This window comes from Sylvia atricapilla, chromosome 3 (assembly GCF_009819655.1).
Source record: "Sylvia atricapilla isolate bSylAtr1 chromosome 3, bSylAtr1.pri, whole genome shotgun sequence".
NCBI lineage: Eukaryota > Metazoa > Chordata > Aves > Passeriformes > Sylviidae > Sylvia > Sylvia atricapilla.
Genome location: NC_089142.1, coordinates 93,226,848 through 93,252,349, shown reverse-complemented (window position 1 = coordinate 93,252,349; position 25,502 = coordinate 93,226,848). Strand labels below are relative to the sequence as shown.

Genomic DNA, 25,502 nt, shown 5'->3' with positions numbered 1-25,502 from the left:
TGTTGTTCAGTCACATAACTGTTCTCTTCAGCCTGTTGGTCAAAGGCTAAATGAGATCGTGAGTGAAGGTTGGGACTGATCAGCAGGGTTGAAAATTTTACTTTAAGTCTATCATGATCATCCCATTTTATGACTGCAGGTGTTCACAGTGGAGCGACAGATATACATGTGTGAATCTTTTATCTCTAAATTAGTAGCAGCATATTCCAATAGAGCATTTGATTTTAAAATAATGTAGGTACTAAAATAAATATAATCTCTGTCTGATAGCATGACTAAGAACTAAAAATAAAAATGACTCAACAGTGGGACAGCTAATTTTATGTTGGGTAAAATTGTGGGGATTTTTCTCCATTGTGGGGAAAAAAAAGTTAAATTCCTTTGGAACTGTGATGAACGTTGAAGTCATAAAGGACATTTACTTATCTTTTGTGCTGCTACTAAAGTTCTTTTATTATTTTTTTTTTTCCTCTGGAGAACCTGCCAGAAAGTGGTCTCTCCCTGCCCATCAGGAGAATTTTTCATCCTGCTTAAGATTGTCTCTCTATGCTGTTCCATCTTCTTGGGGAATACTCTGCCAAAGCTAAAAGACAATATGACAGCTTTAAATATTTTCTTTTATAGCAATGACTTCACACTTGGTGTTTCACACAGCTGTAAATCTCATATCGGATTCTTTTAAAAAACTTTTTGTATTGAATAGCTATAAATGAACAAAATACTATTTCACTCTGCCCAGTTATGCTATAGATATATACCAGCATGAAACAGTATGTTCTTCTGAACAACCCTCACCCCATAGGTGCTCTCTTGGTCCCCCATTTTACTACATGGTGTTTTTCAGATTTTTGGAGATTTTCACTTGCTTTTGGTACAGCACTAGTTGTATGATAGGTAATACTGATGATAAAACCCCCAAACTGTCATGTTTCAAAATAAAAATATTGAACCAAGTCATATCCTGAATGTATATAATCTTAGGAACTATACTTGCTAGTCTGAATTTCTGTCTTCCAAAAAAAGTTCAACCAGGTTTCATGGAGTGCCAGATTATTCACTATTCCCTAATATGCATTGTAGATGGCAGGGGCCAGAGTCTTTGTTATTGTGCCCCAAGGATAAGGCACTCTGCTGGATGATATTAGATCAGCCAATTTTATCTGTGTGTATAAAGCTGGAATTTTTATTTTCTCAAGTTTTCCAGGTAGTCAGAGTGAGGTCAGTAGTTCTTTTTTTTTCCTTTTGGTTTGACTCATGGGATATTAATAATATGAAGTTATTTTAGATGGTTATACTATGTTGCCGTGTATTTTTAAACTGATTCTATATAGTCTGCAGGAAAAAGGGGAAGCATAAGCAAAGAGGAAAAAGTCTCTTGGTCCATCGGGTAAATTTTCGGAACAATATATGAGCATTTAGTCACGCAAGTCCCATTAATGTTAATGGTCCCAAGCTTTCTTTTATTCATCACGGCGCTGATTGCACTTGGTCAGCTCTTTATCAGTTTGAAATATTGACAGTAGGAGGAGGCGTTCCCTTAGCCAGGCCTGACTGTTGCAGTGCTCTTTTAACTTAGTCATCCTGCAAATGCTCCTATAAATGGATTTATTTCAGCAGATCCAAAATACATCAACCGGATCACCTTACCCTGGTGTTAGCCCCTTTGCATTGGCTTCAATTTGCAAGAGCATTGATTTTAAACACTGATCATTACTTATGTAGTACTCTATGGTTTTGCACCATCCTATTTATTAAACTAACCTGTTACATGTGCTGCTGTTAAAGTCCTATCTTTATCTTGCTAAGAAGCTATTATTTGCTCTCTATCTGATTATGATTTAGATTATAAAACAAGGCTGTCCCCTGAAAAGTATGTTGGCTGCACTAACTCAAGATTTCTGCATTTTCTGTTATGCAGCTCCACTTTTCCTTCATAGTCTATAGTAGTCTAACAAAGGGTGGTGTTTTTTAACTAAAAGAGGGTCGATTTATATTATTTGTAAGGAAGTTGTTTACAATGAGGCTGCTGAAACACTGGCACAGATTGCCCAGAGATGCTGTGGATGCCTCGTCCCTGGGAACATTGAAGGTCAGTTTGGACAAGGCTTTGAGCAACCCGTTCTAGTTGAAGATGTCCCTGCTTCAGATGATTGCAGGCAGGGTTTGACAGGGTGGCCTTCAAAGGTCCCTTCCAACCCAAGACATTACATGATTCAAAATTCCTCCAGTGCTTTCTGGAGTACTGATAATGTACTTATTATAGCTATTGTAAAAGAGATTTTTCTTTTGTTTGCCATATTCTTATAGAGTGCTTTGGGTATTTTATTTATTAGAAAAACAGATTTTCACTGGGGAAAACTAGGCTTTTGGAGGTCATGCCTATTACTTTTTTAGATTTTTTTTTTCTAATCTTCCTCTGCAGTCCTATGAAATCTATGCAATGCTGGTCAAGAAAGTAGATGTAGCACAAAATATTTTCCAATACTGAACAAGATGGCAAACTGCAAAAATACCTTGTTGTTCTGTTCTTTAATTCAGAGAGTCACTGTTATTTATACTGATGGCACTCTTTGGTGCTATAAGGAATGATATTCTTGCAGAGTTAAGAAAAGAACATGCAATCTACCTCAGGGAGGAAAAAAAAAGAGAAATATTCAGGTTTTGCCCCATACTTTATATCTAAGACTGTCTGCTTAAAATTATTTCTTCTGATCATGCTTATATGTCTAAATTTTAATTAGTATTGTTCCAGGGTGGTTAGAGATATAAAACCTGATACTTGGAGTGGAATGTGTCCTCAAATATTCTCCTGAGTAAAGAAAACAAGCCTGTTCAGTAATAAATAATATCACCTTTTTATATAGAGGTTTAGGGTTTTTTTCATTCATTTTTTTCAGTCTTGATGATTAATAATGCTCTTTTATTCTGGTTTACTTTAAAAGTTTCTTGATTGACTAACACCAAAACTTCACCAGTAGAGGGGTTACCACAAATAGAATGCATTCCCTTCTGTAACAAATAATGGGAATTTTGGTGTAGTGGAGTTTTAGCCCTTGGAGGATTTTATTTGATGCATTTTCAAGTTGTTCAGTGACTTGCTGCAGAGACAGGGAGGGAGGAGGTGGAATCTATTTACATGAATTACAGTCTTTGTTCCCATCAGCCCTAATAATTGGATGAACAAAATGAAGGCTAGACTGAGAGGTGCAACCATCCCAGGTAATATCTTTTGTTCCAGTAACAGATTATGAAGTGAATTGTTGAATCAGGGTGAATCTTGTTGGGAAGATTCAAGGAGGTTCTGTTAGTGTTTTTGAGAATGTCTACCATTGAGGAGTCTTGTTGAAAGAAGAGAGAGTTTTATCTTGGGATGAAAGTAATCCTTTCCACAGAAGTTTAGGCCCTACTCAGCGTGAGTTCCATTACAAAATATTTGTACATTTAATTATTATTTTTTTAAGGTTTTGTTTGTTATTTTTAAAAGATAAAGTTTGTTATAAAAACACGCCTCTGCACTCCAGCTTTCAAAATTAGGTGATTCTCCAATTTACTTTCCTCCTTTAGTATTCTTTAATATTTCTTTCCTCTGTTTTATATTTTTTCTCTCACAAATTGTTCCAGTTCAGTGATTAAAATATGCCAATTCAAGCTACTTATTCCAAAGTCATGTTAAATTGTCACATTAACTTCATTAATTTTCAAAAATTTAGGGTTTTTCTGTGTAAACTTGGTTATGCCACCAAATTGCATGCACTAAGGGGAGAAAAACAAGATGAATGGGAATCCTGGGTGAAGCAAAGACTGCATAATTGGTTTTATGCCAGACCTTCTGCCTTTCACATAGGTGGGAAAGGGCCAGGGAAATGTCAGAGGTGGAAATCAGGGCAGCACAGTACTCCTGCAGAATTGCAAAGTGACCACCGACTGCAGCCAGCCTAAGAAATGGCCAGGGCTCAAGGCTGCTTTAAGATGGAAATGCCCAGTTCTCCTGAAGTCTTTGTACACCTAAGAGCCTCGGGAATCACTACTGCATGTTCTGGGAGCAAGTGTGTTAACAGCTCCCAAGCAGCCTCTCCGCAGAGCTCTTCCTGTGGGACAGGGCTGAGCTGGCTGTGAGGCTGCAGCCTTGCCAGTCCAGTGCAGCCTTTTCCCAGCTTGGGGTGTGGGGTGTGGGTTACCCCCAGTTTGGGGTATGGATTACCCCAGTTCCCCTGGCTAAAAGCCCTGCTCTGACACAGCCGAGACACACGTGCTCTTTGGGAGCCTTTGCCTCCTCTGTGGATATGCCATTCTGTGCTAGGCATCCCTTGCTACTACAGTTGCAGAATTCAGCCTTTTGGAGGTGGTTTGGTTTTTAATTATTCTTTTTATTTAGTGCATTAAAGAGAATCTATAAGTAAGTGGTTTTGCATTGTTAAAGATGGAGTATTTTTTCCCATTTCCCTTACACTGCTTTAGGATCACAAGCAAATCTTAAAAATAATCAGTGAGTTAATCAAGCTAGTGTAATCTGAATCCTCAGGCAGCACAAGGGACAGGAAAAAAGGTGACTTTTTACAGCACATGAGAAGAGATTGCTCCTTTTCTTTGATAATATTTGTGTCTTTCTATGAGGCATTGCAAGTGGTAAAGATACAAAAACGATCACACTGGAAACAAAAGTATATGAAGTCTCATACTCCTTTTTAATTTAATCTTTTACAGTAATGTACTCAATAGTGATTTTTTTCTGTTACAGTAAGTCTTATATTTTGAGGAAAAGGGAGAGAAAGAAGAAAGAAAAAATTATCAGTGAGTTTTGCAGAAGAGGAGAAATTTCCTTATTGCCATAATTCTGAATTAGTCATGTATTCTGTACTCACTCAAGTTTTAAGTAATAATGTAAATGTCAACAAAGAGGCAGTCTACAGCAAAGAGGTCTTTAATTCACAAATCCCTTAAGGAATTAAAAATTCTGAAAAGATGACATAGGTTCAATCAATACCTGCCTGAAAATATCATAATATATGGAAGTTAAATGACATCATGCTATGTGAAGAAATTAAAAGGAAGTATTTTCATTATTGGCCTGGTCTCTTTTTATTTAGATCAATAATATCAGTTGAATGTTAAATCTTTACATGTCTGTTTTGTGTTAGGAAAAAAGTTGACAGTAGTCTGCTTTATGGTATGTACCAATGAGTACAGTTCAGAATTTAGTGATAAACTTGATTTCCTTTAAGTATTGATTAGAGGCATGAGAAAATCATGAACTCCTTACCACTCATGGAAAAGCACTGAAACACCAACAGATACCACTGCTGGTGCTGTCATGTGCACCACTTGGCTTTTATTTGCATCTGGACACATGGTGAAAATCTCAGCTCAAATCCTCTGTGGAGCATCTCCACCAGGTGGGTAGGAGGAAGGTGTTATCTCTGTGTTCCATTACTGCCAGCATCATTGTGTACCACTCTGGTTTTCCAGGTGGGTGACTGCACACAGGGCAGAGTACCTGGTTACATCTCTCCCCTGCAAGGTGTATTGCCCACGTTAGCTGGATTGCTGGGTGTAGTACAGGAGCTTTTCCACGTCCACTGCACTCCACCTGAGTGCTTTCTTAAAAAACCAGAGCAGAGGGAGGGTTTGAGTTGTATTTATCACTCTGAAAGTATTCCATCCTGTGAGGATATTCAGCTACAAATAAATGTGATTTCATTGCCATGCTAGTGCTGTTTTATGCTTTTGTATGTGTTTAGTGCTTTCCGTGAGTGCAGGGGTTTGGTTCTTGGGAGTACGCCAGACTACAAATTGATGACACAACCTCCACAGCTGGCTTACTGCACTGGGTCATGCTTTCTATGGCACACTCTGTATAGAAGCTTGGCAGAGCAGAGGATGTTGGTGAATTTGGTGAAAATTATCTTAATATATGATAATAACATAAAATCTCCTGTTCAGTTACTGGGCTGTATATTGAGCCATGGCTTTCCAACAAATGAAAGGGAAATGATAACAGTAGACAATGCTGAAGAACTACTTACAGGTGGTTCTTCCCTCCCTCCTCAGTTCTATTTTCAAATTCAGTCCAGGGATTGTGAGTGCTGTATCAATGACAAAATGTTCCTTCTGTGCACTGGGAAACTTTAGGCAGAGTAAGTAGAGATCACACAAATACTAAAGAGAAAATTGCTAGATTTTTTAGTTTCTCATGCAGCATTTGCCTCTGTTTATATTCTAGATAGTGCATAGTAGTTAACTTTTGCAGTTACAGACCCAGTATGTTGACTTTGTCCTGTTGACTCTATTGCCATGACATGGTCATTTAAAGACAGCAGGGCCAAGGCTGTCTTTCAGGATTACAGCTAACGGAGGAGGTCAAGGAAGGCAGACAGAGCTGGGCAGACAGAACAGTAGAAAAGGTGGTGGGAGATGAACAGGGAAGAAGGAGAAACAAACATGGCAGAAGCAAAGGACAGATAATGTAGCAAAAGGGCAGAAATGGGCAGAGAGGAGGGCAGAGAAGGTCAAAGAGAAGAGGAGACGGGCAGAGCAGAGAGGCAAAAAATTCTGCAAATATTTGGACCAAGGTGAGGGTGGAGGTGAGTAGAACTGTGTTAGTACAGATTGCAAATCATATCAGGCAATAACATAGACATAAACCATTCAAGACAAAGATAAAAATAATAATCTAAAACCACAAATGCTACAAAATCAACTATGAAGTTCTGCTTCATGAAGTGGTAGAGACTTAAACGGTCCACAAGAAGTATTTATTCTGTGAAAGGAAAGGTAAATTGCTTACCTTGGGCTTTTTTCTTTTCTCACTTCCTTCAGCTGCAGCTTCCCTTGCATATCCTGCATATTTTTCTTCTTCAGCAGAATTTCCTGCTTTTGAGACTCGAATTTCATAACAACTTTGCAACTTGCATTTCTGATTTTTTGTGTATGTTACATTTTAGCAGTCTTTGGCTTTAGAATTTATTTTGCATTCCTCTCATGAATTCAAACAATTGAAAGCAAATGTAATATAAACTCTGCCTCAGGTAGGTTTCTTACTGAAGTCACTAGGTCTTTTTCCTGATTAAGTAGATACAGACTCTGGTCTATTCTGAAATTCATATTAAGGGCATAATTAACTGCTGATAGAGACTTGTAGCCTAGGCAAAGCCCTAACACTAGAATAAAAAGGAGTTTGCACTAAAAAGGAGCAAATGTACCTTGTTCTCATGTTCCAGGACTAGATTTTGAATAAACTGATTTCACCTAGTGTCTGAATCCTTAAGTGAAAAGTGCCATCATCTACATGTCCAGCACAGGAGAGCTTGGACTGAACTTTTCTTTATCTGTTCTGTCCTGATCTGTAAGAGCTGTGCTTTCACTGAAACTGAGGTATTGCAGACAGTGTTTTGGTACCTCTGGATCATATTTGAAGTAAAACATTCTTCATAATTGCGACAAAGTGTTTGGATATGTTTTCAGTGAATATTTCACACCAAACCCCATAAAGCACTTAATTCACAGAGTGTGCAGTTCCTGCATACCAAGGCAGAAGTAACAGAATAAAATGTAATGGAATATTATTAACACTTTCAAAGCAGGGTCTGCTGCATGCTCAAGGTGTAGTTCCATCAGATGGTAAATAGCTTAGCAATGAGAGAACCCTCACAGTTACCTGTATATCCATACATAAAGTTTGCACCTGATCTTACTATTGAAATACTTTTCTCAGCTTAGTCACTACGAATAAAACCACTTTTAAGCTTCCTCTGGAAAAGGGTATTATGTGAAGAATCCTCCAGGGAAATACTGCTGCAAATACTACTAGATGAAAATACTATATATTCCTTTCAGTTAATTCTTAATTTGGCAGTTTTGTTGCAGTTTGCTGCTTTACCTTAAATTGCTGCATTAACTTGAATATGTTGTTAATTTTTTATTTTCAATTCTACCATGAGTAGCATTTGTTGCTGAGTTTGTAACTTTATTCTATACTTTTTTTGCTGAGTGTTTGCTCTGTGGTGTTGTATTTCTGTCTGTAAGGAGTATTTTTTTGTTTTTTTCCCTCCTTGTTACGTTTCCATTTTTGTCCTCTAGTATTCCTCCAGACACTCATTAGCTTATTTTAGTTATTCTTTTTATGTTCCTTATGTACGCTGTCTAATCCTCCTCACTTGCTGCAAGATTTCCATGTTATTGTGCTTTCAGCTTCTGAGATGCTGTGTGATGGGATTCTGCCTTGGCTAGTGCACAGTTGTCTAAATTTGCTGTGTTTCAGATCATTACACTGACTTTAATTTTGATGTATTTGCATTTGACTCAGTTGTAGTCTAACTCTTTTCCCTTGATCAGTTAAATTGCTATCTATGCAGTGTTACATTTCTGGAAATACTAACTAAAGGCTTACAACTGAAGTGCTATTTACAACTACTGACCTCCAGCTCATTTCTGATTTCACTGTGATGTTGACCTTTTATAGATTGCTCTGTTGTAAATCTTTGAAGTGATTCTTCTTGTCATCATATTTCTAGTAATTATGATTTGCATTGCATTAACACCTAGAAGCCTCTCCCACCTTACCCTTGTTGCATAAGATGACCTTTCTTATGCACTAATTCACATACAGGTAACAGAATACATTTCTTTCTGTAGAATTTATGTTAAAATGAAGATGAATGCTTGCCTCTGTTTCCATTTTTTAAATATCAATCTTTGAATTAATGAAATTGCTCATAAAGGATTCTTATTCCTAGAAACTATTTTCTTCCTTTTCTAACAAAATCAGAGTCTTGAACTTTTCTAGGCCTTAAAAATGAATAAATAAAGATAAACAATTTAAAATGTTTGAGAGAGGTCATGTTTGAGTAAAATTTTCTCAGATTTTGCTTTGTTTGGCATCAACATCAAAGGAAGCATTAAGTAAAAATTGGGCTGATATTTCATCTTTGTTAATAATTTCACTTCAATATTGAGCAACACAGAAACTAACTTGCAGGTGATCCTCATACCAAGCAGCATTTGATTCTGTGAGTTTCAAAATTACAGTTTTATTTCCAATCTGGTAGCTATGCTTTGAGAAGGTGATGCTGGTTGGATGGCATGCTCTTTGTATGCTTTCACACTGTACATAGTGGAAAACAGTTATGAATTCTGTTCATAGGCTTGCTTAATAAATGAATTTGAGGCAGATCACTAATTTCTTTAATAGTATTGCTTAAAAGTCTGTGTAAAGAGGTGGCTGTTGTCTCTAATGACAGAGGATGCTCACAGATAATGGCACCACCTGCATCTTCATATCTGGTTTCACCCTGATCTCTCGTATGTTTTTCTGAGGCCTTCATTTTTTTTGTTTAGGTAAATCTAGGTACAGAGACTAACCAGTCACTTTTGGATCTTCCCAAATTCTTAGATAACATGTGCCAATATTTTGAAGGTTGTCCTAATGATGTTTCTATTTTCACTGAGAAAGTTGTGAAGGAGCTGTGAAAAGCCACGTTTTTGCTTTGAACTTCTTACTTCCCTTAAGTTGTCTTGTTTATGTATTGAGTGTGTGTTGGAAATCTTTGCTCCCAAACTGCCTTTCCTAACCAATCTCAAATGCTTGTATTACATCCTCTTACTTTTGCACTAATTGCAGTAAACCAGTGATTTTCACTTCATGTGAAAGTGTTGTTCTCATGTTATGATCAATCTTGTCCTGAGCAGTTTGTTTTCTCTTGGAGAATTACTTTATAAATTCTTTAATGTATGAAGTAGTGTTTATTTATTTTTTCCATAATATAAAGAAGTGATAGGACAGGTCTGGAGTGACCAGTTAATTCTGAGCTGCACCTACTGATGTGCAACATAATATTACTACAGACTGAGAATTTGCTCTTTAGGGAAGTCTTGTGATGTTCTGCATAGTATACAGTGTTTGGAGGAAACTAAACTAATCCCCTCTTTTGAAAGTATTAGTGTCTCTAAAATGCCAGTAAGTGCCTAGTCTCTCGGTAACTCTTCTGAATACCTGTGGGCATTTTGCTGATTTTGTATGTGTGTTAGTTAGGCTGTGGAGGATGAAACAGTAATGAATTTTTCAAATACCACAGAAACTTACACAAGCTATGTTGGCCACTGTTCTTCAGGAAGGAGGAATATGGAGGGAAGGTGGTTTAAGTGATGGCTCTCAGGTGACATATCCCAGTCATTGGCTGAGTACAGACCCAAGGTCTCCTAATTCTGAATCTCTTGATTTAACCACTAGGTATTGCACTATTCCTGACAAAGCATCACTCTGTTAGTGAGGGGATAAAGTGCTACTAATACATCAAATCTTATCAAATGACTTTAAACTTATCTTTGCTTTCTTTTCACTAAGGTTTGCTGTAAATCTTTCCTACTGGGAAGTAGCAGGACTTGTGTCCTTGCTAAAAGGAGAAGATTGATTTACTGTATTCATATGGAACCAGCAGATTCCTATGAGTATGCAGGAATGGAGTATTCATAGGCGTTTTTCCCATGCAACACTTTGGGAGACCTTAAAGCCTGGAATATGTTACAGAAGTGCATGTGATGTAAAATTATAAATGTGTGTCTTCTGCATAGAATAAGAACATAACAAATTTTTTAGTATGATCAGTATTCTTAGTCTTCAAAGAATCTAATTGATTGTTCATTGGGCTCAGTCAGCCAAAAGTGGAGGGAAACTTTGTACAGACATCATTAGTTTTTCTCCATTTAAAGATTAATCATGAAGAGCTCTGGCTCTTTAATTCTGTAATTTGTATATTTAATGGGCTGCTGCAGAATCTATGACAGTAATTAGCATAGCCTGAAAACTCATTAATACGCAACAACATGATTAATGCAGCATTAATGCAAACATGACTGAAGTTATTTGGGTTATGTAGTAAGAAGATTAAAGCTAAAATGTCCTGTTTGTTTTACCAGTAGTGGGTATAATGGGGTAGCAAGCAAAATAAGAAAAAACAGGTATCAAATTAGTCATTTTAGTGTAAAAGAAGCACTCAGATCTCATCAAGAGGGTTTGGGGTTTTGCTTGACAGTTTCCACAAGAAGCATTGCATGTTTTCTCCTTTCATTCACTCACCATACTCTGTGTTTATGCTTGCTCAACATTTTAGTTTGATTTAGCTTATTGGCAGTTTGATGTATTAAGGATACCTAAAAAAAAAAAAAAAATTGTTCATATTGAGTCATTCTGAAGAAAGTTAGGCTTTTTCAAAATACAGGGCTTTTGTACAGTCTAATTTAGAAACCATGGATTTTTAGCTTTTTTTGGTTTTACTTTGATCACAAAAGAAAAGGGGGTCTAGTTGCAGTTTGGGAAAAAGTTTGGGAACTTTTTGTATGTGGGTTTATACAAAGATGTATGTGTGTTTACATATGATATATACACCTGTGTGAGTCTTTAGTATATATTTTGTATTTCTAATAAAAAACTAAAGCAGCTTAAAAGTCAAGAGGATTTACTTCATGGAATTACTAACTTATTGTGATGTTAGTGATGATGAGCTTTGAAAATGTTTTTGAACACATTAAGGTAGCAGTGAAAGATGAAGCCTAATCTTGTATGAAAAGCAACAGGTCTTGGACAGCTTTGGGAAGAAGACTTTCCATCTTCTCTCAATAAAATCCAGGAACCTATAGGCCAACACAGAGTGTGAAGAAGTCCATGTATTCAGAAGAGGATCTTAATAAGTGCATCCAGGGAAGTGTCCTCTGAGTTTCTTCTTTTCTTCCAATTCCACTATCCATTAAGTGAAACTTCTTGAAAACTGCTCTGTTTTTGTTAAGGCTTCCTTCTAATTCTTTTCCTACAGGTGAGTTTTCTTATATATAAAAGAAGTTAATTAAATCTCTTTTAGCTATTGTGATGACATGAAGTATCATTCTTACAGAGAGAATAGCAACAAAATTCTATGGAGTTATATAGCAATTGAGATTTTTACTCTCCATCTCTCCCCTCTCCAGTTTAAAACAAATTTTGGTTTATAATGTCTACGGGAAAATGTGTTTTGATTAGGCAAGAGCATTTGTACACAGTCTTAATGTTAAATAAACACTTAGGGTTTGTCATCCTGAAGGGACTGCTAAGAGCCTAATGCTGTAGTCAAAATTTTATATATAATTTCTATTCATTTCAGCTAGCATTATGCACAAATAAGGCTCTCAGTGAGCATAAAGTGATCACTTTCTTTGCCAACAATTTTCTGTTCATTGGAATGTGCAATTATATAATTATTGAACCCATTTCATATAACAACGTAAGTAGAATGGGAATGCAAATTATGTTTCTACAATTGTGCAATTTTGGGAAAAATTCACTGGAAATGGATGTGCTTCACAGATTATGCAAAATTCGTTTCTGAAATTGCTTTGTGATTTTCAAGGTATTTGGCAGATTTGTTCTTTTTTATTTTTCCAGTGGTAATGTACTCTCTTTTTCATTTATTTTCTTCCTACATCTACAGGGGAATTAGCACCATAATATGCTAAGGTATTATTTTTGTTATTATCAATCTTGCGCATATAGGTTGAGATTTGATGTATTTATGAAAATTAAGCTAAAACTAGTCTTGCTGATCACTGACAAGGTTGGAAATATATTTATTTGACTGTTCTTAGAACTTTCAGGTAGAGTTGTTTGTGTGGTTATATGTAAGTTTTGGTGAAGGATCTTGAGACTTTTGAGATTTGTAGATAATTTCTTTGTATTTTATAATAACTTCTACTTTTTAGCCATTTTCAACTCTGAACATCTAGTTTTAGAGAAAGGTGGTTTTGATGAATGATCAGGACAATATTAATTTTTAAGTAGGTCACTTTGCTGAAATTTCTCAGCTATTATTGCAAAAGATGATTTCAATTGTCTTGCCTCAATGCCTACATTATCCCCTCTACTCTTCTCCAAAAAGTCAAATAACAATTTTTGAGGACTCTAAACATTTTTGTATTTTGAAATGTTTTTGACTATCTTAAAACCTTTCTTTTCTTAGAAAAACTAAATTCAGTTCAGTTAATTTGGGAAGATATGTTACAGCAAGTTGTTATCCTCTATATTCTGGGTGAATGGTTTCTTGGTCAAATAAAACCTATTTTAAACTTTTTATTTTGTGAGAAAAAAAAAAGAGGGTTTGCATTAGTCAGAAATTAATTTTATTGCTGTAATAATTATAAATTATTAGTATATGTTATGCTAATCTAGGAGCTGCTCTAATTTATTATTTTCCTGCTGACTGCCAACTGCTTCTTCTAAACTCAAAATAATCCCATGTGCTCTGTAAACTTGCCAGAAATGCAGTCAGCATCTCAAGAGCACATTCCTGCCTCTTAAATATTTTTGTGCTGGTCTTGTAAATTGTACTGCAACGTGCTAGAAGAATCTGAATCCAGGTAGTCTGACCCTGAAATGCTGCTGAAATTCTGAGCCTTGCTGAACTTACATGAGGGAAGCAAAGAGGGATTAGAAAAATCCCACCATATGCATTTTCTTTATTGAACAAAAAACTGTGTTCTGGCACATCAAAAATCGGAGTAATATCATAATTTTACTTGTAATATCGGCCTGTTCCTGAAAAGGACTCTCAAAGCTGTGTTCCTCCAGGGTAACTGAGATGCCGATGTTGCATCTCAGTTGAATGCCTTTGACAATGCCCACATTGGTTAGGTTTCACAGCCTCATCCCCATTCTCACCTGGGTGTGCCATCTTTGAACTAGGACAGAAATCCAGTCCCAATTCACTATTGCATAAATTGAAAATATGTAGATCCTGACAGAAGGTTAGTCTGCCCTAGTACAATTTGGGATACTTGAAAACACTAATGCTAATAATTACTAATTTATTTTACTTGTCCTTTTTATTACTCTGTTGTCTTCTTTTCATCTTTTATGTTCACTATATACAATGCTTGTATTATATTTTCTACAATGCCATTATAATTAAAGAAATTCAATTACAGAAATTAAATAAATTTCTTTATTTATAATTAAAGGAATTCTGACAGCTTCTGCAATTGCAACTATAATCTGAAATGGAATTAAAGAATTTACTTGAATGACATACATTAATGTTTAATTTGTAGTAGAATTTCCTCTTGTTTTTTATCCCAGAAATGATAACAAGTTCTTGTGGAGCAATCATTTGTGTCACACAAGCAGGCGTGTTAGGTGAATTCTTGAGCTGCAATTCAAGATTCAGCTGATTAAAAGTACCTTCCTACTATGCCCCACAGATGGTCATGTTTTCTATCCAAGATTTTTCTGTATATGACAAATTACAGAAGTAATCGTAATGTCACCACTTTATTTATGTTTCTATTTTTATGTTATATTAAACATTGAAATTAAGATTTTGGACATGCATACTGAAATGATAGACACAAGTCTTTGGGAAACTTGAAGAATGCCTCACCCTCCCCCTAGGTATAAAAGAAAGGAAAATTATTTTGGTAATACAATCTGCTTTTCAGGTTCTGGGAAACTTCTCAGATGTTGGAAGGAAAGCTTTCTTTGTCCAAGTGAAGTAAATCAATTTCCAGTGTTCAGTGCTGCTAAGAGAGAAAAATGGCATTTATGTAGTTGCTACAAGTCTGAATGGGCTTCTGGGTATGTTTTGTGTTGACCATGAAGTCCAGCATTAATTTCTGTGTTATTGTGAAAAATATTAATTTCACAAGTCTTATCATGCAGTGAAAATATTGTCTGTGGGGCACAAGTTTTCTTAATACTCGGTTTCTCTCTTATAATCACTTCTAGAAATAGGAGAAATTACTAATATTGAACATCCTTATCTTATGAGAAATTCCAAAGATCCTTGAACTTAAAGGGATGGAGTCCTTTTCTCAGTTCTTTAACGGGTGACAAGTGAATTTAGAAGAAAGTAATGGTTCCTGACTCGTCAATAATTTCTAAAAAGCTGTAGCTGCTCTTCAAGCAGGACTCTTCAATATCCAAAGAAAATGAAGGCTTCTGCATAAAAATTGAAAACCTCTCTAATTACTGCCATTTTACTGCTATGAACCATTTAATTTATATTTTCTAACACAATATTATACAAGAATGGTGTTTTTGCAGAAACTCAATTATTTTGTTTGTGTTTGTCCTTCTGAATTAAGTGTGAGGAGAGATCCTCTGGTCTTCAGAAATGTCTTTTGGCAGCTTCATAAAAATACTGGCAGCTTGTTAAATTAACTGTGCTCCCCACTGCTGGGTTAGAGGCCATCAGTCTCAGCCTCTCCAGCAGATACTGCAGCTGGGAGTACCTGGAACCTCACAGTATTGCGAGTGTTCATTTATGAGCCAGGCAAAGCTATGCTTTTCCTTCACTAGGGAACATTGTTGGTTGAGGTTTTTTTACATGCAGGGGGTTACCTGTGTGCAACTGGTTTTTGCAGGTGTTTTAATAGCAGGACTCCTTTTCATTGCCTTAGGAATGTTTTGTGTCTGTGACTACATCATGTGATTTACATGAAAACATTGGTTGTGCTTAGGTAGAGGCCAAGGCATATTTCTTTCGGATCCAGGTAATTAGAAAGCATAATCTAATATGAAAGTGTTTCAGAATTACAATTTTTATATATTTTTAATATAGGTGCTCTCTACGATAAAAACTTTAGTCATTTATTGTTTTGTGCCTGACATAAAATAGGGAAAATACTGGATAGTTTGATAGAGTTGGGTAAAACCGAGTAACTTACCTTTTTCTGTGAAAGCACCTTATGAAGTGGCATGGAAGTGTATAGAAGACGTAGGTGTTGCTATTACTTTTCATTTCCATTTGCGAAACAATTCGTCCAGGAAAGGCATGGCTCTACCATAAACTCAGGGATTTTATCAGAAACTAAATGGAGGACTATTGATAATGATCTAGAAAGTTCTTAATTAAGCTTAGTTCATCCATTACTCCTTTGGATATTTCCGATTTTTGTTGGAAAACTGCTTGTTTTCCAGGCATTCTTTGTGCACTTAGATACAATGTTTGTAAAAAACCAGATAGACAAATATACATACAAACACATACATATATCTTTTGGAACCAAAATTCTACTGTTCTTCATACAAATCCTTGCACGCAGAAACCTCATTTCTGTTTTACCTATAGAAATGTCAAGTGATAAGTGAAAATCCACATGTAGTACGTCAACTAGAATAGTATGGTAATACCTGAATTATATTTTCTTAGGAAAGAAGTTACTAAACAGCATTAGTCACAATTGCATGCCTTTTTTTACAGATAAATAAGGGCTCTCAGAAATTTCTCTCAATGGCTGCCTCAGTCTGGATTAGTAAAATTTCTCCTGCAATGTCTAGCAAGGGTTTTAAGTGAACAGAACTTCCATAATTTTTCTTTGCTCTGTTTCTGCTGGTTTTGAGTTGATGTTATTTTTGTATATATTGTTATAACCTACAAGAACCACTCTTGGCATTAACCATCTACTTGCTTTTTTTAACCAGGTATTAAAGTGAAGTTTAGAACCCAGGAGCCTGATGGTTTGATTTTTTTCTCTGCATCACCTGGCAATCAGGAGGAGTACATTGCGCTGCAGTTGAGGAGTGGGCGTCCTTACTTTCTTTTTGATCCACAGGTACAACATTAGACAGGATCCTATAAAAATAGCTTGCATCATTTACCTTTGTTCTTTTTGCATGCTTATCCTTGGGGGTTTTGTTTGTTTGTTTCTTAAAATTAATTGATACAAACTAACTTGCTTCTCAGAACCCTTAGGTAACTAGAGATTTTGATCAGAGAAAAACTGAAACACTAAATCCTTGCTCTTTTTATTGTTATGTATGCCACTATGTCACTAATTATCACTACAACTTAAGCTATGAAGTTTTCCAAGTTGTGCAGAACTAAGTTTTGACTTAGTTAGTAAGTTTATATAATGTTAGTCAATTGTTTTTAAGCCTCCCATCTTGAGACTGTTTCCCTATGGAGATCAATATGTTGCCATTATGAAAAAAACATATATAATGAGGGAAGTATCAACAAAATAAAAATAAGGCCACATGCCTTGCATTTCTGTTTGGGTATTTTGTGTTTTCTGTGCACCCCAAAACTGGATCTCATTATGGAATTGAAAAACATTATAGCCTCACTTATATTTCATAAATATGCAAGAAACTGTAAATACTTACCAGATTTTCTAGCCCGCTGTTAACCTTTGCCTCCTGAGCTCTGCCACAGTCACCCTGTGACCATGTGGAGGTGTTTTGCAGTGGTGAAAATCCCCTTAAGCTTTGGAGCACATATGGAAGGAGCAAGGTGCTGCACAGAGACTGGCTTGCATGTGACCCTCATGCTAGAAAATATTAAATCTGCTTCTAAGCCCAAGATATTAATTTCTATTAATTCTGCTGCCTTCACACACAGGCTTTATCTTATCTTATTGTGTACTTCAGTTTTTGGGACCAAGCTTTATATTGTCAATGTTGTCCTCATCTGCATTTTAACAGGGACTACTTCTGTTTTCTCTCTTACACCTTTGTCTCTTTTAACTGAAAAGAAAGTTATATTTCCTTTGCAAGATCTTCTGAGGTTTATTTAGATTTTTTTTGTTGTTGCTGTTTGATGGTTAATTGGAGTGGATGCCTTTCAACTGACATTTTAATTCTTCGAATAGGATTCCTAGACCTTCTTGCAGATCTTCTTCTAAAGTAACTTTATGTCAGCTTCTTTAGATCATTCCATGGAAGATGCAATTTTTGTTTGGGGAATCTGCATCTGGGGCTAAAGATACCTATCTGTTTTTGGGGAAAGGGGAGAGATGGAAGAGTGGCTGCTTTGAGGCTTAAATTTCGCCGCCCCCCCCTCCCCCCCCTCTCTCATTTTTTACCTGTCTTTTAACTGTAAAAAACCCCAGCAGAGGTCATATTCAGTCCTCAGAGTTCTCAGTTCATGTAATATTTTCAACAGTTACTGTCTTGGATTTAAACAGATTATTTGTTTATGAATATATCTTTGTTTATCTTTTTGTTTCATTTAAATCAGGCAACTCTTCCATGCTGATTTTTAGAATCACCACTTCAGTAGTGTTTCCTCTTATAAAATAGCTTATAGTGCTGCTTCAGTGCTTCAATTGCTGTTTAAAGAAAAATAAAAACAACTGTAGTTCAGGGCATCCAGGAACAGTGTAGGTCTTAACAGTTGATTTACTATCTTGAAAGCTAATGCTTTCTAATTTCTCATTAATAATGTGGAAGAGATTCCTGTACATTCTCAGATTCAGAAGTAGGGTTCAGTGGCCTACATCAAAGTATTTTTTATAGAAACCTTTTCAAAATCTTTTACCTCTGAAAATTCAGTTTTCAGTTCAGTTTACCTCAGAAAATTTTCAGTTCTCTGTATGCATAGTAGGCTGTGCTACCTTACTGTCATTACCTTTGTTTCTATGTTTTTGTCATAGTTTGTTTCTTTTTCCTTTTGCCATGATTCGCAATTCTTATCCTACCGTGTCAGATATCCTGTACTGTAGCAGCATTTCTTCATTCCTCATTTGTGCATCATAGTCTGCATTAATGTGCAAATGCTTTAATTACTTCTTATTGACATCATGTGGTGTGTTAGCCAGGTTATAGGCACTGTTGTCTCTAATTATAGTCATGGCATATACAGTAAACATTTATGGCCCTTCCTTTGTGCTCTTCTCTGAGAAATTGCAAACATTCTTTTTGATGACAATTGTGTGCCGCAGCAGCTTTTTATCTGTAGCAGCGTGGTGTAATATTCTGTGCTCCCTTCCAGCTGTGACCTGTCGCAGGTTAATTATTTGTACCCTTAGTCCCTTTCAGGATGCTGGGCTGAATCTTTGCTCATGATCAGCAGTGCATTTTCTCTTTGTTGTGTCTGCTCTGGGGATAGTCCTGCCAAGCCCTCCTAGTGGGGAGCCTTCAGCAGTCTCGCTTCTTCCTTCGCTAAGTGTTAATTTCAAATCCTTTTCTTCGTGTCCATTCATACTGCTCTGAGCTCCATGTACACCACCATTCATCTGGCTGTTGTCTGACCATCCCTTTTGTCTCCCTTTTGTGCTCTGCAACTGCTCTTTTTTCCTTCCTAATTGTTTTACTGCCATTCTTTGCAGATTTCTACTCATGGTCCAGGAAGCATGAGGGTTTTTTTGCAGACAGATGTCTTCCTTAGTCCTTTTGGAATTATTGAAAATTTCCATAGATCTTCCTCTAAACTCAGAGTGCCTGTAAAACTTCAGCTCTCTGTGGATCTTTTTTCTTTTCTTTACATCTATACCTAAATGGCACAATCAACTCCAGCTAAATTTATGGTTATCTTTCAGTGGCTACAGGTAATTTCTTTTTTTTCCCAGGGAAGCACTGAATATTTTATACCAAGTGAAATCAGTTATAGTGGAAATATAAGTCCAATGTGGAGCACCTTTTTCGTAAGTGATTAGGACAGTCTGAGGAGAAAGTATTGAGATTCTTCTCACAGGATGGAGGAAATGGTATCCAGCTCTTCTATTTTAGAAGATGATCCATTTACTAAATTTTACAGCAGAAAAAGGAATACCAGATATTTTCCTTGTGAGTGTTACCTTGTTGGTTGCTCTAGTCATGGAGAGGCCAAATTATTAGATACGCTCTGAAGGTGAGCTGTTATTACACAAAAAAAGGAAGATGGACAATACCTGGCTCTGGGCCCCAACTAGACCTTCCTCCTTGGCACTGGCAAAACTTCAGTTGTTGTTCACCCTCTTAGTAGTAGAGTTTGGGCATTGAAAGAACTTGATTGGGAAATTAAACTTTGGCACTTGAGACAATATCTCTGAAGAGTAATATTTGTGATGGTTCTCTGTATTTTCAGTGTTAGCATCACTGTGACACAACTGAGTTTATATTTACTCTGTTATTACTGACAGCAATCAAATATGGACACTTATTGTATGGCATAGCAAAATAATCCAGATTTCAAAATACGTGATTTCCAAAATCATGACAAGGCGTCTTCCAGGAGGCTGTTTGAATGTGATCCCAGAGTGACTCTGGTAGTTCTGGATAAAGTGTAAAGAGGTCTCTCCAGGGCAGCACAAGCTGAGCTCTTAACATTGTCTTTTTTTTTTTTTTTGTCTTCTCCCTTCCCTCACCCCAGAATTAAGCACAGGTTAGCACATATGCTTGTGTGGTCCCAGATTGAATGGGTTACAGATAAGTGTGGTTTCTAGTATATAAAACTGTTAATGCTCTAGACTGTCACCAAACATAATATGAAGAACCACTTATTCTGGCACCTGATCTTTAGAATGCAGCATCGTTTGTAACAATTTTAACGCTAACTAAGTACACTTTGATGAGACAGCATTTAATAAAATGCTCATTAATTTCATCATTAGCAAGGGTATGCTAAGAAGTAAGCCAGTTTCTTATGTCACGCCCAATTAGCATCCCATGCTAGTAATCCCATTAGTATTGTTGAATTCACTAATGGAAAAACTAATGGGCATGCTACCAGGGCACATTAATTGGGCATGACACCAGTTCTGGTTTTAATTATTAAACTACGATAATGAAATGTGTGTGTTTGTAAAATATTAAAATGTTGAAATAGGAGAGAAGACAATAAAAAATAGTATATGAAAAAGTGCCATTAGTATCTAAGGATGTATAGCTTTGTATTCTTACTATGGGGCAGAGGGACTGCTCTCCAGACCTCCTCAGTACCAGGATGGTGGCTGAATGGAGCTGGAAACGTGCTGTAAATATTCACAGGAAATAATTTTTCTTTATCTGTGTTCATATGTGCACATCACATATATATTTTGATACATAGGATACACAGTGACAGTCCCCAATGCCAAATGTAAAACAGATTCAAGGTTCTTAAGTCTGTGAGCCAAAATGCAATTTCTAATGGATGAATATCACTAAAGGCAGAATAATAAATTTTAATAAGAAGGGTTTAGTATGAATTAAAATACATGGTTGTTTCTATCAACAGCTTTTCTTCATGTGCATAATTCTAAGATCCTTGGACCAAAAAGAATAGAAGATCTGAAAAAAAAAAAATTTGAACTGTCTGGCTTGCTGCTGCAAAGTTACAAGCTGGTTCCCCAAATTATAAGAACCAAATTTTTCCTTTATATACTTTTTGTAAATTTTTTTTGAAGTCGTAAAGTATCTACGGTGGTTGAGATTCTTTAATATAGCACAATACCTATATAAAGAAACGTTTTTCTATCAGTAGTTGCCTGCTGTACAGGACAATTCTGTTTTGTGAATTCAACAGAATAACTTTGAGTTCCCAGATAGTTCAAGAATGATATAAAGTCCTGAAGCAATATTATGGGAATTATTAAGAAGTTAGATGATTTTTTGGATATAAATATCAAGAAAATTTTTGAAATATATTAACTTTATTTTTATTACATCATTATGTTAATTTATGTGATATTTTGTTTGGTTCTGTACATTCTTGAGACTTAGTTTGATAACTGCATCTATTACACTCCTCTTACTCAGCAATTCAGAAAAGATTTTTCTGTATTCGTAATAGATGTCCTTAAATTCACCCCTTCATATAGTTGTTTGTTTGTTTGTTTTATTAAAACCAGGTAAAAATTCTCATTAAATTTAAATATATGTTTACAAGCATCCCTTGTGCCCTAAAAGCAGCCTCAATAAGTACCTTCGGGGGTTTTTCTTGTTTAGTTTGTTTTTTTTATTTGGTTAGGTTTTTTTTGTTTGAGGTTTTGTTTTGAGGATTTTTTTGCTTTGTTTTCCTGAATCTCTTGGTATGACCTTTTTCCCCCGCAATAAATGTATGGTACTCACCTAGAAATTTTAGTCCTTTGGATACCAGGTTGACATGGAGAGAACATGCATCTACCATGCTACACGTGCACTCCTTTTCTGGATCCCTTCATGTGGACAGGTGCTGCAATTAACAATCCTGATCTGCAGCTGCTCTCCATGGATGGCACATTGAACCGTGGCCATCAAACTTCACAGCCGCAGCAATCCTTGAAGCAGTTAAATAGAGACATAATTAAAAAAAAAATTAAAAAAATCAAAAATCTGAGTGACATGACCCTCAATAATTTGTGCCTCATCCTTGTCTTTATCAGGGGAACTACACAAGAATTTCTATTTTTAATAGACATGGAACTGGATCCTTGAGCCTTCATTTATTATTTGAGAAGGTTAAATTTAGTGGTTAAATTTAGAAGGTTAAATAAGTCCTAAACATCACTCAGCAGTCCAAACAAAGTTAAATGTAGGACTTCTGTCTTTATTTTTAGATGTTATATGTTCTAAATTGTCATAAAAGAGTAAGATATTATTCAAAATGTTACCTTCAAAATATTCTAAATCAGATTATTCTGTTAATAAAAAGGGATCTGCAGTAGCAGTCACTCCAACTAATGATGGTGGAAAAGTCTATAATGATAACAGTTGGCACCAAATAATTGCTACAAGAATTCAAGCACTGGGAAACATCACAGTGGATGGGCAGTACACAGGTAATCAATTCATTTAAATAACTTTGGTATTACTAAGGGTATTGCTCACTTGCTTTTTCACTACCTATGTCTACCCATACAGAAAAACATTCACTCAATTTTCCAGCTGTTTTATCACTGCTGTTTTGTCTGTTCATCTGAGGGATCTGGCCACTGTGACTCTTTGATAATTGAATACTAAGTGTCTTTTTGTGCTTGTGAATCTATAATTGTATTACTCTCCTGTTGTCAAATAGAACTGTAACTGTTTCCTGGATATATATTTGGATATTGTGTCACATTAGCCTCTTTGTAAAATACCAATATTTTATATTGAGTTGAAAATCTGTTGAAAGCACGGAATATATGAATAAAGAACTGTTTTGTTCAGGTTCTTCCTTAGCAACTAGTGGCAGCACCATTATTGGAGAGAACACAGGAGTTTTTGTTGGAGGACTTCCACAGGGTTATACTATTGTAAGAAAGGATGAAGGTAAGTATGATAAAAAAGTCTGTACAGTTGCATAAATTTGATCTTTTGTGATAGACTGAAATGTCTATAGAGCTGATTTCATCAGCATTAAAGTGTCTTATGAGGTCTGTATTTTAATGAGTTTTATACACAGGATTGGTATAAGTGTGAAACTTAAGGGTATGTTTTACACACGGATTCCCAAATTCATCCCAAAATACCCGTTTTTATTAGCTTAAGCACATGGTTATGCATCCCAATTTGATGCAGGGATACAACATACTGGCCTTTTTTGGTGTGAGTTTGTATCCTTCAGAGGTTGTTGCATTGAGCTCAGAGGTGTATGAATAGACTTGTATTTTACAAATATGGAATTTATGTGGAGCTGGATCATATCTGGCTTCTTGAAGAATCAATAAACATACATTTTCATACATAAACTTAATATATATGCCAAGGGTAAACTGCCATCGGATGACAGAGGTGGCTGTCTACACAAGTATACAATCAGCAGCTCTCAGTGAATTAATATCCAGAATTTTGGGTTTTTTTCTTATTAATCTGAAAGCCTAATTGTTTATTGAGTTTGTGTTTCCACATCTGACATGAAATCTGGTTGATAACTTGGTGTGGGGTACCCTAGAGTTCAAATCCCTCTTTCCTTCTTTTTTTCACTGCACTAAAACCAGAAATACATGCATCTGAAGCATTGGTTCACTAAGTAATCCATGATGCCTCTCTCAAAAATCTCAGCTACATATTCAAAATAAGGCTGACTATAAAATACTGTTTAAGAGAAGGGCACCTATAAAACCTGCTTTAAATTTTTGCTCCCAGTAAATAAAAAGGGAATAGCAACCATGTATCATTGTTTTGGGTTTTTTTCCTTTATACAAACAAGGAAAGAAAAACTTCCCAGTGAAGCTTCTAAACACATATTTCTCTGCCTGAGCTTTTGCAACACTATTTCTTCCAACTCAGCACATGCCTGCCTTTCTTCAGAATTACTGTTTTGTTTAAAGAAAACTTTTTTGGATCTTCATAGAGTAGATTTATGCTGTTAATTTGAAAGTACCGGTATGCAAAATCTCAGAAAGTTTAATATTTTTCAACTACATAACAGTAATTGCTGTTTTTAGTGATTAGATCAATTCAGAAATCTGGATTTAGCTTGGAGGCCAGCTTTAGGAAGTGATTGGTGGCTGGTTTTTTATGCATACATGGACATATATGATGGGGATAGCATATCTAAAACATACATTAATTTCTATGTTAAGTTGCAGATGATTGACTTAAAAACAATTGTCCTTTTTTGCAGGGATAAAGAGGATAGTCCAGAAAGGATTTGTGGGGTGTCTCAGTGACATATTTTTGAAAAAAGTGCATACTCCCAGTGAAAACTGGGACTCTTTGAACTGGCAAAATGCTGAAGAACAAAACAATGTCTATCATGTTTGGGAAGGATGCCCCATTGGACTCTCTAAAGGAGCACATTTTCTTGGCAGAGGTAGTTTGCTGTGCTATTGCTCTATCCAAATATGTTCCTGGAAAAGAGAAGGTGATTGTATCAGAATACAGTGGTCTGCTTTTTGAGGCAGCTTTAGCTGTATAGGATTATTTTTGTTGGTTTAAAGTTGTGTCTCTTGGTTGACAGAAGGCTGCTGGATGAAAGAGGAATTGCAGGTAGAGCTGCTGTAACTAAGTGCAGATTTGATGTGTGTGTGAAAGGGGAATTTTCACTTTTCTAAGAACATAATAGATGCCTGTGAGGTATCAACAAAAGAAAAGGCAGGTTAAAAATATAGGATGTTTTACTGATTTGATTTCTTGCAGTACATTATTGATAACTGTCCTCAAAGCTGAATGATAAGGTTGTAAACTCCAATCTTGAAATCTGGGTTCTTTATGTCACAGTAGACAGTGTCGCTTAGATTTTTAGTTTTGATTTCTTGAAATTGTTTATTTATTTAATTAACTTACACATGCATTCACCTTCTCTCAAGGGTTCCTCGAGCTGCATTCAGGTATTTTCAGTGGTGGACTGGAATTTGAGATCTCCTTCAAATTCAGAACAGATCATCTGAATGGATTACTTTTGTTTGTTTACAGTAAAGATGGCCCAGATTATCTTGCAGTAAGTTGAAAAATACGATTAATTGTATTCAGGCATGACCTGTAAGTTTTTTCCACAAAAGCCAAACTAGCACTGAAAGAAACTTCAAACCATAAGTTATTTTCATGTTTTACTAGTTTTGAAATGCTTTGCACAGCACATTATAATGGAGCAAAAATACTTGAACAGATATTAAGTGTCAAGTTACTATATGATTTATGTCATAAATAAAAAAGATATCAATACATGAAAAGCAGAATTGTTGTCTTAACTGAATTAGAAATGATCAGAAAAGAGAATAAAAGACATGTATTAAAAGCTTTCACTTTGTTTCTAGGAAAGCGTAGAGATTATCCATTTTCCCAGTTCCCATACTAAAAAAAAAAATCCATTAAATTTTAAATAAAAAAAAGTTTGTGATGGAAATTGTCTGATCTCCTAATAAAGCTTTGCCTTTTAGGTATATGGTGATTTTTATAATCC

General features: G+C 35.8%; 1 protein-coding gene across 1 annotated transcript in view; it reads left to right on the top strand.

Moving 5' to 3' along the window:
* Window positions 1-25,502, top strand: part of USH2A (usherin) — a 377,078-nt gene that overhangs the window by 114,575 nt on the left and 237,001 nt on the right. The window contains exons 22-26 of the mRNA XM_066316187.1: window positions 16,439-16,569; window positions 22,329-22,455; window positions 22,826-22,931; window positions 24,235-24,413; window positions 24,910-25,040. Of these exons, the coding sequence (XP_066172284.1) occupies window positions 16,439-16,569; window positions 22,329-22,455; window positions 22,826-22,931; window positions 24,235-24,413; window positions 24,910-25,040 (674 nt within the window). The remainder of the gene's footprint in view (window positions 1-16,438; window positions 16,570-22,328; window positions 22,456-22,825; window positions 22,932-24,234; window positions 24,414-24,909; window positions 25,041-25,502) is intronic.